The sequence below is a fragment of the Stegodyphus dumicola genome, chromosome 2, assembly GCF_044657685.1.
Source record: "Stegodyphus dumicola isolate Sdum_Otavi_A_Nest chromosome 2, ASM4465768v1".
NCBI lineage: Eukaryota > Metazoa > Arthropoda > Arachnida > Araneae > Eresidae > Stegodyphus > Stegodyphus dumicola.
Window position 1 is genome coordinate 225,076,624 of NC_140769.1, and position 14,532 is coordinate 225,091,155.

The 14,532-nt window shown below is 33.0% G+C and overlaps 1 protein-coding gene across 1 annotated transcript in view; it reads right to left on the reverse strand.

Moving 5' to 3' along the window:
- The window catches only part of Corin (corin serine peptidase), a 154,808-nt gene that overhangs the window by 43,743 nt on the left and 96,533 nt on the right, over positions 1-14,532 (reverse strand). Inside the window, exons 3-5 of the mRNA XM_035362204.2 lie at positions 13,031-13,169; positions 8,741-8,782; positions 6,536-6,781 (exon numbers count right to left, since the gene is read on the reverse strand). Coding sequence (XP_035218095.1) covers positions 6,536-6,781; positions 8,741-8,782; positions 13,031-13,169 — 427 coding nt within the window. The remainder of the gene's footprint in view (positions 1-6,535; positions 6,782-8,740; positions 8,783-13,030; positions 13,170-14,532) is intronic.

Genomic DNA, 14,532 nt, shown 5'->3' on the forward strand with positions numbered 1-14,532 from the left:
GGTTCTCAGCTTGTATAAAGGAATTGGAAAGTTCTTGTTGGGGGACCCAGGTTCAGAATCGTACAGCTGGGAGAATTTTAAGTCTGCGTTGTTAAAAGCATTTCCAGTTGTGAAAGATCATGCGAAGCTAGAATCAGAATTGTTTAGTAAATATCAAAGCATTATCGATGAGTTGACGGAATTTATTCTAAGAAAAATTTAAATTTTCAATTTATTATATGGGAAGAGAGCTCAAGATTTCCTCGAAGTCCGTAACCCGCAAACATTAGAAGTTCTATTCCAGCTCGCGGTGAAATTCCAAAGCAGAAGGAACTCGGAGAAAGCGCGCGCAAATCAGTTTAGCCAATATTCAAGGTTTTCTCTTCAGAAGAAACCGCAAGTTTAACAGAAGGCCTATCAACAGACTGGAAAAGGTGGAAATTCCAATAACAAGAGTGCGGATAAATCTAAGGGTGGCGAATATAAAAATCAGTGTAAAGAGAATTTTAACGTAAATTTAAATCTTCAACTGCGATGCTTGCAAGCTCCTTTGTTCCCAAGCCCGTTGGATGTCTGCAATAATCTTGATGAAGTTTTCTTCTCAGTCACCGTTTCACTCACGGAAACAAGAAAAAATCGCAACAATCGTTGATACAAATGTGGGATCACGTTTGCCTCTATTCAATAGTCTAGCAGAAATTCTCGTCTTTCCACTTTCTATTCATCTCTTAGTGAGTGAGGGACGATTCTTGCATCAGATTCCCGTTTCCTTGAAACTTCGCCTAAAATCTTATAACTCACATCATGATTAAAATTCAGTTCTGATCTCATACACACACATAGTTACTCGACGGTCTTCTTGCAATATCTGCCTTACACGCTTCACGTTTGCATCGGTATGTGTTACAGACAGGTGACCAGTTCTGGGATCGTCTTGCACTGAATCTCTGACTTCCCGACATCTTCTGTGCCATTCATAAACACGACTTCTTGAAAGTGCTTCGCCTGCATATGCTTGCTTAATCATGTTCCACGTTTCATTAGGGGTTTTCCCGAGCTTGACGCAGAACTTAATATTCACTTTCTCACAATCAGCATTCATTGTGTCACCTTAACGAATGCGACAACAATCCGAACAGTATGTTCTTAAGCACAGCCCTACGCCCTAAACATACAAAAATGCGTCATTACGTTTCAGACAACCTAATGTGTTACATATAATTTTAATTTCGATTATTCTGCTTATTTCTAAGAAATTACACGAGTCGAAAGAAGTGCGCTGTCTTTGTTATGCATACTTTTATTTGGTTAGAACAGGCTATGACTTTTCGCTCTATCTTATGCTTCCTGGTAAAGGCTTTATTTATGTGGTACGAGTGATAGCTGAATTAGCTGAGGATGTATCATGGCGATAATGAGAAAAATAACAGAAGAAAAATGAAATCATGCGATAAAAATATAAGGGCAGATAACGAGAGATATATCGAAAGGATTGTTATCTGCAAAGGGCGTTATTTTGTCACCACTTCCGTTTTTCAAAGATTCTGTTTTCGGCTTTCAATAATCAGTTAGTAGCAAGTGAAATTAAATTGCATTCCATTTCATCTGAAATATGGCATTCAAGCATTTGACTCTCGAATGGAATACTAACTTCTATGAATTCTCCCATTCAGCATCAAAATGGGGTTATAAGGCGGAGCTTTTTAGTGACTACTATGCAAGTTGCGAAGAAGGTCAATTCTGGTACTTCACTTTTACATCCTGGAAAAACGATCCTAATACGCTACAGCTCCGCAGAGTAAAATCTGGAGAAAAACTTGAATTGAAAGGAATGTTAACTCTGAAGTATAACTCTTCCCGCATATTTGATGAGATGACAGGAATTGATTCGATCATGCATACCGATAGCAAAAGCGTAGAGATATTTTGCAAATCCAAGAATAAGTTAAAGCCAGAAGGAGTTAAGGTTGTGTGCGATATCTATTTTAGAAATTTGGCAGAAATAGAAGAAAAATCCGTGCAGACCGACGAATCTCCTTCTGACCGTTCAATGAAAAAATTTAAATGTAGAAAATACGAACTTTGAAATATATTTTCTCTTGTGTTTTTGATGAAATGATAGTAATTAACTCTGTTACTCAATTGAGCCATCCGGTACTTCACAAAAAAGCATATGATCTGAGTGACCTTATTAGGCAGGGATGCCTTCATGAAGAATTTTATAAGAGAAATTGGTTCGTATTTTAGTTAGGTGCGGAGGATGACATGCTGAATTCGAAGTGAACTTCAGTATTCAGCAGCCATATCCACTCTGCTAAAGAGGAGTAAGTTATCCTCTAATTAATATTTTCGGAATTTCTTTTTCTCTACTCTTGTCTTCTGTAATCGGAAACGCTTATCTTCAAAAAGCTGAAGAAAATGACTGCTGGATTTTATATGTCTTGTATGTGAAGAAAACCTATGAAACACTGAGAATAAAAATGAAAAAAAAAAATAGAAGCAATGAAAGTTTGGAAAAACTGTTTTGTTCTGTTTTTATGCATAATTTAATGCTTATTGTGGTTTAGGTTACGCTTCATTTTGTAATTAATGAATGAATGACGTGAGTAAATGCAACAAAAATGGAAATAATTAAATTAACGTCTTTAAGTAAGTTTTAGTTTTTTTTTATTTTTATGTGTATGGAGAAATATTAAAACGTTATTATAAATATTACTTCATTCACAACAGGTTTTAAACAATACTGATTCATTTCTAATTGTACTGAGAAACGTAATATGCATAATAGTAATGTAAACATCTGGTAACACTTGTTGTATGCCACAGGAAAATTTTGATATTAAGTATTTTTATAAGAATACAAATCTGATGTTATTTTTTTTACTATTGTATTGCAAGTACGTTTTTTTTAAATGTAGTACTTTCTTTTGATTCTGAAATAATCAAATGGTGAACGGACTGCTGTTTAATGTAAATAAAAGTGTAAATGACATAACATTTTATCATAATGGAAACCTGCATGTTTTATAAAGTATTTTTAAATATATAAATAAAATTTATATATTTAATGCAATATTGTCATAAAACATGTATATTTATCAAGATTTTATGATTTTTTGAGTGATGTTATTATTTATGTTTATCGACTATTTTTCCCTATATAATATACGTATATACGCTTGAACATGTGAACATATGCATATGCATAACTTAATATTGAAATAACGGGTTATTTGCTGCTTTTCCAATAACTAATTTTCATAATTAAAGCAGTGTAATTGGAACATTTTATTATAATAGAAATTTTCAGAAAAGGATATCTGAGAACTTGTTTGATGATGGCATTATGAGCAAATCGAAAATGAAGTGCTTGAAAATGTATGCTATAAAATTTCAAAAACATTTTTAAGTAGTTTTTGTTTTCCAATATTTTATGACTGTCTGTCAAGTAAGTCAGCGAATTTGTTAGAAAACTACTGATATTCTTTGTAATAAGCATTGTAACTAGTACAGCCGTATCGAGAGATGAGTGCGTCATCAACGGCTGAGGGGTAAGTCTAATGAACACTGGTAATACCACCGGGCTCAAGTCCCAGCGAACGAGCTGCATAATTCTTAAGTATCCATTGGCTTCGAAATCAAGGATATGGCTTCTAGAAAGGGCAAATGGCATTTTACTTAGTATTTTCTGTTGCATAACTTGAGATTTGTTAAGCTTCCAAAGCTTACAACGATTTCTGAGCTTTACCTAGCTTAAGGGGTATCAGCAACCCCTATACCAACAATGCTAAATTGGCCATTTTCGATGAACCTTTTCTCAAAATCTGCTGTAGAGACACGTTTGAAATTTTTTGTGTAATTAAGGTACACCTTAATTACACAGAATTTACCGAAATGAGCTTTTGAAACTTTTTGAATTTTAGAGTAATTTACAGAATATTTTGTTAGGTATAGTAAAATTTAGCACTTTTCTCGCACAAAAATTTTTAAAAAATTGTTTTTTCTAAATTTATCACTAAAAGCTTATTTCAGTAAATGTAAGGAAACCTAATAAATAAGCCATTAAAAGTTTAGATACCTGTGAGCAGTAGTTCCTGAGAAAAGGTACATCGAGTATAAAAAAATCACGTTTGAAGAAAAACGCGTTTTTATGTAAAACTCCTTATTGATTAAAGCAGTCGATGACAAATTAAAACTAGATTTTTTTTACAGTTATAATTTTCATATAGATTAAAGAATGGTATTTTTAGAAAGATAAAAGCATAGAGAATTTGAAAATGCAAAAATCCGAAATCATAATTTTTTGAAGATTTTGGGGTTCCAACACACCTTAAAATAAGATCATTCATAATATTTTTTTAATGTTCTCTACAAAATAATTGAAAAGTTATATATCTGAAGAATTTGAAGAAGTTAAATATGGTAGATAGCGTACACGTACGTTCAAATAAGTTTTTCAGCAAATGACAGTCTAAATTATTTTCTCGATATAGGAATACGACAGTAATCTGTAAACAATGCTCAATAAATTCATAAAAAGAAAATATAATTGAGAGATTTCAGTTAAAATTGCACAAGATTTTTAAGTAACTATAAAACAAATGCATATTATGAAAATGAATGTGAAACAATATGTAAATAGCAATTTCAGAGTAAAACGCACACATATGACGCAATATATTCAGAGATATTATTTCAGTGTCATAAGAGCAAATCCAACAATAGAATGACCAATGAAGGGTTTTAGAAGCCTCTACTTACGATACCAATTTGCACTTCAGGGCTTCAGGGTGGCTGCGTCGGAAGTTTCCTGGCTTTTCTCACGTTCAAATGAATACGCGCCAGTCTTCATTTTTTCTATTTGTTATGCTCTGTTTCTATGCCTGGTCTTTTTGTATGTATTAATTCTCAAAATTTTCTTTATTTTATCTATTAATTTGAATATGCTCCTTTTTCTTTCAGAAACTCCTCCGATCTATTGCATTTTAATATGTTCATAAACGAGCGTTGTCAAAAATAATTTTGATTGCGCCAAAGTGAAATAGTAATTTGAAACTTGAATTTTACTTCAATTTCACTACTCACAGGCACGCACTTACCTTTGACAAGGCATTATTTCAATCTACAAGTGAAATTTCTTGAGCTGATAATTTCGTAAAAGAACTGCGTCATTAAATTTAACAAATTAAATTCAGCAAAAGGAGTGCATTAAAGTTTGATGCTCTGTTCTCAATGTAACTTCCCAAAGACATTTAAGTAATCGTTCAGTTTTTTATGTAAATTTACAGCATCATTACAGATTAAATCATTTCAAGAGTTAGCACGGGTAAATGATAATCTTAAGGCGCTAAATTTTTCCATCTTCTCTTTTAGAAGACGCATACTGACTCTCCTTAAGACAATATCTCCAGAATCAGTGTCGCTGCTGCAGAAGTATGTGACATGCTGAGCATATTCTAAAATGCATTCCAATTAAATCTTCTATGCTGTGATGAATGAATTACATTTCGTAATCGCTCATTTGAACTGAATTTGTAAAAATTAAACATCAACTCTTGTAAATAGCCGTGACTTAAATGACTGTTCGTCCCTCATATTTTTCGCATTTACTGTATTTCCGAGTTCATATTTCTTATTCTATCTTGAAAGGAATTTCTTATTTCATCATGAAACTCATTACGAAAAATTGTTGCTTTGGCGATGATAGTTGTGACTATAAATTCTCCCACACATAAGATGTTTTCTCTCTCTTTCCGCTTGACTTCATGGTGTAACTGGAAGCTTACTCGACGAGTATTCAAGAAGTCTCGGTTCGAGTTCCGGCGAGAGCATTGCTCTTTTTTCATGTCTCCTGCTGCAAAATAACCTAATGACTCTACAAGTGGCCCCCGAACTAAAAGGTGGTAGACGATAATTCTTCACCATCAGGATTTAGCGACTGGGTGCCCTAATCCCAAATCGCCCTATAAAAAGGAGAAGTATATAAGGTATAATATCCGTTTGCTCTGAATGCCTTCGGGGTGTAGTTGGAAACATATTCGACGAGTATTTGAGGTATGCAGGTTCGAATCTCGGCCAAGGCACTGCACATTTTTCAAATCTGCTGCTTCAAAAAGCCAAAAACTCTACAAACTGTATTTATTACAAAGTAAAAAGTTTTAAATTATAACAGTTAGCTGATAATGTATTGTCTTTAATATAGCGTCATAATAGTTTTACAAATAGGAAATAAAACTGCAGATTAAAGTGTCTACGAAGGCAATAAGTCACCAATGATGGGAACACAAAAAAACAACAACAATAAAAACAGCAGATCACAGATGATAATCAGCACCGTGAATCACAGATGAACGGAACAGAAACCAAAGAGCATCTCGTGCAATAACAATAATTCACGTGGCAGCCATGACAAATGCCTGGTAGCATAACGTAAATGTCCCGAAATTTTTAAATGTTATTTCTATTTCTTACATTCTAATATCCTATTCTACATTCTAGCACAAAAATTCTGATCAAACTTTGCAAGCATATATTAGAAAATTTAAGATTTGCTTACCTTGGCAAAGAGACCTGCAGGGGGGCACCAGTGTTCCTTCTCCCATACATTTTGGGGCATACATAGTGCAGAGAAAAAGGGGCAGAAGAGAATAACACTTGACACTGACCAGAGGTTCGTAGCGGGCGATGGCTTCGCTCGCTTCATTTTGATTGGTCTGTCCCATACCATTGGGATAAATTGTGTAGGCGTAAGGTACTTTGTACTTATGGCACAGGGGAAGACGTAACGAACTGCAGCCGACGCCTGTGGAATTCAAAATTAATTCAATAATAAGACTAAATTAATGAAAACATTATAAATGTTTTGATTTATATGCATTAATTTTACGTAATAAATTAAAATATTTTGGAATAATCTGATCGGAATTCCTGATCCTTAAGGAATTTCATTTTGCGGATTGTTTTCATGTGATTAAGTTTTCAATACTTGATTACTCCAAAATATTCGTCTATTCCAAAAAGAGCAATACAATACTTCTAGAATACTTCTAGAAACATATTTTATTTATTACGACAATGTTCAAATTATTCATAAAAATAATCCATTGTACATATTACAAATTACAAAAATAAAGAAAGGCATATATTAACCTTTTCCAATACCAGCAGGTTATAAGTCCCAGTAGATGTTTAAAGACGTCTAGAGGGAATTACACGCATGTGAGAAAGCTCTGAAAATCTTCTCTGAAAATTTGCGCGCGCATCTTCTTATAGAGGCTTAGTGAATTTGTTTATTGTAAGGCGAGCATGTGATATGTCTTTAAGTGCTACGTCATGCACTAAGTCTTTACGCTTAAACAAATAAATTGGGACTGAAAGGGTTAAACAGTAGCTTAATTACTTTTAAATCACTCAATTTGTTAAACAACTGCAGTTTACAATTTGAAAGAAAATAAAAAGACCTTAAGCTTTACCATTTATCATGTTTACGGAATGATACTAGAGTAATGTACAGTAACTCAACAGACTAAGAAATTACAACCACCGTTTAAAAACATTTGTAAATTGAACAAGAAATAGAAACTTTGTTATTATTTATTTATTTTATATTTATCGAAAAAATTCTAACGCATTCTGCGAAGTCGTTTCTTCGCAGTATTGGCATTGTGGCAGTGAAGCCAAATTACAGATAATTTAATTAGTGCAATGGTAACTCTACCTCATTCCAAACTACAGTTCAAGTTCGCCTTTATTCGTATATGTTTCACGAAGAAATAAAAGTGAAACAGAAAAGAAGTAGGAAAAAACAATTAATGGACTCTTCCCACAGCTGTCGTTCGTTCTGAATAGCTTATTCAAAAATAAGAGACTATGATAAATTTTTTAAGTAATATTATATAAAAATTTGAGACAATAAATCATTGAACAGATAGTCTCTAAATGCTTTGAAATGAAGTCCTTCCAGAAAACGTACAAAATAAATTTAGATATATTCTAATTACAAATTTGCTTATTACACTTCTTAAAGCGAATTCTAGAAACAAATATAATCTACAGTTCCTAAAGATAATATATGTTTCTAAAATTCAGCTGAAACTATATTATATGTTATTAATGTGCAGTGATTTCGACAGCTATAGAAGTGACATCTTAGCACTTAAGAGCATCTTTCTATTTGGAATAATTCAAGATATTGCGCCACTATTTTAGAGGACCTAGGATCGGATTTCACAATCTACCTAAGCAATAACTCACCCGTTCATGGCGCCACCTGTTGGCAAGAGCAACAACTTTAACAGCCTCAATCAATAACAAAGCATCCTCTTTAGCGAATAAATGTGGCGTCAGTACACAAGTAAGAATAATAACAAGCCTCCATAAATAAATTAAGCTAAATATTATACTCTAATCATGATTAAAATTGCATTAAGAATAATACTTTAGTCATAATAAAGCAGTTTAACATTTGCAGTCGTTAAAATTTTCTAAAGCATTTCCAGAAATGTTATAATGATTTCGATAATAACCTTAAATATCATTATAATAAACAATTTAAAAACAACTTAACTACTTATATCACTAAACTGTAACACTCGGACAAAGAGAATTTAAGGCTACTAAATTCTTTTCATAAGTTTCTGTTTGCTAATAATAGCTATTAAGCAAAAAATAGTAATAATAACCTTTGATAATGTACAGTAAAAAGAAAATAATTTTCGCTCTGTTTTTGTAACACCGTAACACTAAATGAAATGTAACTTACTTTCTTTTCTAGGTGGCTCCACATACAAAACCTTTGGTATGACTGTGGAAAAGGAAAATAATATATAATACTTTATTAATTAATATAAAATCTAAGAAAACATTTTATAATTAAGAAACAAATTTCACGCCTATTAACAGAAAAGATGAACAAAATTTTCTGATGTGTTAGTTTTGTATCGTGACTGAAATTTAAATTTCTGAATAAAGAATTCTTAATAGGCTGTTGTGCTAATTACATTAATTTTCCTAAAGTTTAACATTACCTTATTCCTTCTTGGCTTCTGATTTACTAATTCACCCAGTTTAGAAGATTAACGCAAATCTCAGTTAAGCACGAACTGCGGTGCTTACATTGTTGAACTGCGGTGCTTAACCACCAGGGTGCCTGGGCGCCATAGCCCTACCCCTCATCGAATAACATGATAAAAGTTTCGAATTATGAGAAATATAACTGAATGTGCTAAATAATTAAATGAGCAAGAGTTTAAATTCATAATTGCTAATAGTTAAATACATATTTTTTCCTTAAGTACCTAATTACTAATCCATACATAATTAACTATTTTTTAACAACTATTTCACAGAAGAATACATGTACACACAAGAGAAACAAAATACGAAGTGCGACGCCTTAGTGCCACTAGTAAAAACAAAAAGCAATCAGGAGGAAAAAAGAACAATATACAATAAAGAATCTGAGCAACAATTTGCATAACACATATACAAAATTACACATTACTAACATTTAGGATCGCCCTTGGGCGCTTACTGAAATTGGGGTCCCTAGTATCATAACAATAGTTAACAACCACAGGATTGTCCAGAAGTTCCTGTTTATCATAAAATGCCCTAGATAGGCGGCAATAAAAATCACAAAGATCCTCTATTCTTAACTCTTTACGAATTTGGCTATTCCGAATGTACCAGGGGGCATTACATATCATACGCAATACCCCGTTTTGGGCAGCTTGTAACTGCCTTCTCAAACTTTTGCACGAGTATGCCCAGACGAGGCATGCATAACTAAGAATTGGACGCAACATGGTTTTGTAAATGAGCAACTTATTATCAATAGATAGAACACTGTTTCGAGCAATTAAGGGGAAGAGTGAAGCTTTACTAGCTCGAAACTTCCTGAGAATATGTGTAACGTGTGGGTTCCATGTAAGAGATTTACTGAGGATCACCCCAAGATAAGGGACCTGCTTGACCCAGGGAATGTCCACACCATACATTTGCAGGTGTTAAGCACGAAGAGTTTACTCCAATTTCCTAAAAACAGCTTATGCTAACTAAACACTGGTGAAACTAATTTCTGTTTAAGGCTTGTCATTTTTTATAAGTTGCCCTTGCCGTTGGTTGAGAGAATTCTGAGGTAAACTAGCTAGCTCTAAAGCTAAAATAATCTAGCTCTAAAGCTAAAACTTTAGAGCTAGATTATTTCTAGGTGTCTATTTGATTTGGTAATTAAGTTTATAATTTTTAACGGCTTTGTACCAAGAATTCTATGTTTGTTCACATGTTAGCGAATCTTCAGATTTTGTGTTGTCCTTTGTTTTGAGTTAGTTCACACATTGCCATCAAATGAATTTTTGGTTAATTGCTCATTTACCTGTGCGTACATTTATATGAGATAACTAGCCTTAACGTTTGTGTTAGGTAAAGTAGACTGTTATTTCTGAAGTAAAATTTAGATTTCAATTATGCGTTGAAGTATTCTACATATAATATTTTGTATTTGAGACATGCAAAACTCAAGTTGCTTCTCCCATATATATATATATATGGTGTCCGCCGATAACATCGCGGCAAATACATCGCGGACGAAAACGTCGCGGAAAAAACATCGCAAGGAGAAAACGTCGTGCTACAAAACATCGTGGGAGAAAACATCGCAAAGAGAAAACATCGCAGCCCTAAAACATCGTGGTACAAAACATCGTCGCCGAAAATAAAGCGGTTCAAAAACTTCGCAGTTTAAAAACATCGTCGTCGAAAATATCGTGGTAAAAAATAAAGTATCTACAAATCATCGCATGACGATAACATCGCAAACATGCTTTTTCAGGCTTTAATAACTGTAAATGGAAATGTGGTTCTCATAAGGATTTGTGAGCGCAAGATGTAAAGAAGGTTAGTTTTTACTTTCACAGTTTTTTATTGACTAATAAATTTTTGCTAAAAAGTTAAATTATTGCATTAATTAATTAAATGCAACTTATAGATTATACTTTTCATGAAAAATTACCAGTAAAAACTTTATAAAAATGATTTATTAATGGCCTTTGTTAGTGAACTATGTCGGTTTAAAATTCTATTGAGTGCTACAAGTTGCATTAATTTTCTATGCATCGTTTCCTTCTTATTTTCTCAGCAAAAATTTATTAGTGAATAAAAATATGAAAGTAAAAATTATCCCTCTTTGCATCTTGCGCTTAAAAATCATTATAGGAATATCCATTTACAGTTATTAAAGCCTGAAAAAAAAGCATGTCCGCGATGTTATCGTCATGCGATGATTTGTAGATACTTTATTTTTTACCACGATATTTTCAACGACGATGTTTTTAAACTGCGAAGTTTTTGAACCGCTTTATTTTCGACGACGATGTTTTGTACCACGATGTTTTAGGACTGCGATGTTTTCTCTTTGCGATGTTTTCTCCCACGATGTTTTGTAGCACGACGTTTTCACCTTGCGTTGTTTTCTCCGCGACGTTTTCGTCCGCGATGTTTTTGCCGCGATGTTTTCGGCTGTAACCATATATATATATATAGATTAGTTAGATATATATTCTTAGATTAGTTAGATCTTTATTAAATATATATACCGTATATTCAGCGTACAACGCACGCTTTTAATACAAAATATACGATCGAAATTTACGGCTTCGTGTTATACGTCGGACATAAAAACGATAGATTTAAAAATAAGGAAAAGATGAGCATACAAAAATTATATTTTTGCATGTACCTTTTAAGCTGTTTGTTTAAAAGAGCTGACATTCCTTATGAACTTTACAAATTTCCTTATCTGATAACATAAAAAGTTCGTCAATTCGTCTTCCGTTATAAATTTAGGCACATTCTTTTTCATCTTCACCATCAATGTTATAGTGATCCATAAATAAATAAATATCTTCTGTTCCATCTAGATTGTTAGAAATAATAAATTTTTTATGGCTTTTGAATTATATCGTGTTTAATTTCCTTCCATGCTTTTACTATCCACTCGCACACTATTTACAGGCTGACATGACGTATCTGGCCTTTGTTCCTTCCTCGCCTTCGATATTCACTTCAAAATCCCAGCTTCAAATGACTACAGAGCGAGCAAAAATCTAACTCCTAATTCTGCGAATTCATTCATTTCGGAAGTGCATTCTTACCTTAAATAATATGCCCCTTTTATCTGAACCTTAGAATAACATGCTTGTGCACACCTGCATTGTATATCATGCAGCCTCTTTGCCAAACTACTTATCATTTCCCGTACACACATATTGTTCTTCTTATCGCTCGCCAATTCAAACCCATTGTTCGAAAGCCTGGGTAAAATCTTCGAATGAATGACTTAAAAAAATAAAAGCATCACACATGTATCTTTTATGCGCGTTATACATCTGTGAACGTTATGATCCGGAATATGCTGTATATATACATACTGTTACTACCGAAAACTGATTCTCTCTTTGGTCTTTATAGTTTTTCCCGGGTGCCTAAAAATGTCCAGTAGCTTCGATTTTACGCTTAGTTACAGTTACATACGGCTACTGGATACAGTTATATGCATACATACGTATATATGTGCAAAAATAGATATTTTCACTGAAATCGGATTCCCGAAAATTTTCGCGGCTACAATACTTTCTTTACATCGTATAAGGAAATGAAAATGAAAGAAAATTAAGGCAAATAATTTTGTAATTGAAGTAGGATGTTGATCTACACTAAATAAGGCAGAGCCCCATTACGTCCGAAAAACTAAAACTCATGTTCAAGTTTCAAAAATATAGGCTTTATCCTATCTATGATTATCATTAATATCAAGCTTTAAGAATTGTATTACATTTATAATTGTAAAATACATAAAATTGTAAACCTTTTACCAAATTACTTATTTATGCTGTTTTATTAGCATATAGATTACTAGTCAAAAGGTGTGATACTTCGATGGCCAACAGGCAGGATACTTGCTGTTCATTTTCTCTATAAAAATGAAGAGTTAAAACAAAGAACAGTTTTTTAGGCAACTGGTTTAAAAATTTCGAGAAGAACATGCTTTTACCTCTCAGGTACCAGAGCAGCAGGAGTGTGAGAAGAAGGACTACAAAAGCGAGGTTAAGTACCACAAAGAAGATCTTCCATCTGCTTCGGGGTCTGTTTGACCCCTTCCAGTCGTCAGACTCCCCTTTCGCCAAAGGACACTACAATATAAACAAGAGTTTCGAGCCCATTAAAACATAAACAGGCCCCTACTTTACATACCACTTGTACTCACGAATTTGGAATTTTATTGCTCTTCGGATTTGCCCTACAAACCAGCATTCATAAAAGTTTCATGAATGGTGGTCTGGAATCTCGTCTTTCGAAGAAGATTATTTTGCGTTTGGATTAGAAAATGTAGGCAAACCGTAGTGTTCGAAATATTTTAATAAGGGAAAGTTAAATTTAAGATTGAAACTGAGAGGGAAAAGCGATTAGTCTCCGATTTAACCAATGGCTAATAAATGGGATAACTGTTCTGAATGCGTTATGTAGGCAATGTCCATGCAAGTATGATAATGAACCAGATAAAAAGTATTAGCTTTTACTATAAAATTCTTAAAACAGAGGAGTTTGAGCATAAATCAGTTACTAAATTAGTTAAGGGCAAATACTTTTCAGAACCTGAAATTTCTGGATAATTACAATGAGTATTCCTCTGATTTAGTAGGTATCTCAGTCATAACAACATTTGTTGTAACAAAAAGAATAAATGGGAAATTTTATTCCAGATTTATTTGTCAATCAATTCAGTAATTGAAATTAGCAAATTACTATAACCATTTTCTAATTTCGATTACTAAATTAGCAAATGGTTCTAGTAATCGAAATCGACAACGCGTTGAAAAAAAAAGCGCCTACCATTGCAAAACGATAGAGGATTCCGCAACAGATACATAATACATGATGTTAGAAACATATTTTATTCATTATAACTGCTGTAAAATTCATAAAATTTATTATTTGGATACGCAATAAATTAAATGCAGTTAAATTAGTTAAAAATGAAATCAAATAGATAGATTATTATGATGAAATAAAAACCAAAACCGGCAATGATCGTAAACGCCGGCTGGTCGCCAGTAGTCTGCGATTTGACAGTCACTACTGCGAAATCCTGCAATAAATTTACATACACTATAATAATAAAAAATAATGTCACGTCCCCTTGAAAGGCCTTTGGTCTCCAATGACTAACGGGTTGACGATTATAGGTATCGTATGATTTAAGAACTGACTTGGTAATTTTTAATCATTCAGTTTGTTAAAGAATTACAAAATGATTGAACTTGGAAACGAAATAAAATACATTATTATTTTGTCAAATGGTTGCCTGCTATTTGACAAAATAAGAATTATATAATTTGAGAAATGGCTATCTTCAAGGTTGCATGGAAGAAAAATTATATACTCCAAGGATCGCTTAAATGTATGAATTTCTAAATCACACAGGTATGCATATCATATAGAAACATTTAATTCTAATAATGCAAAATAACAGTCCAAACATTTTAGAAACAATTC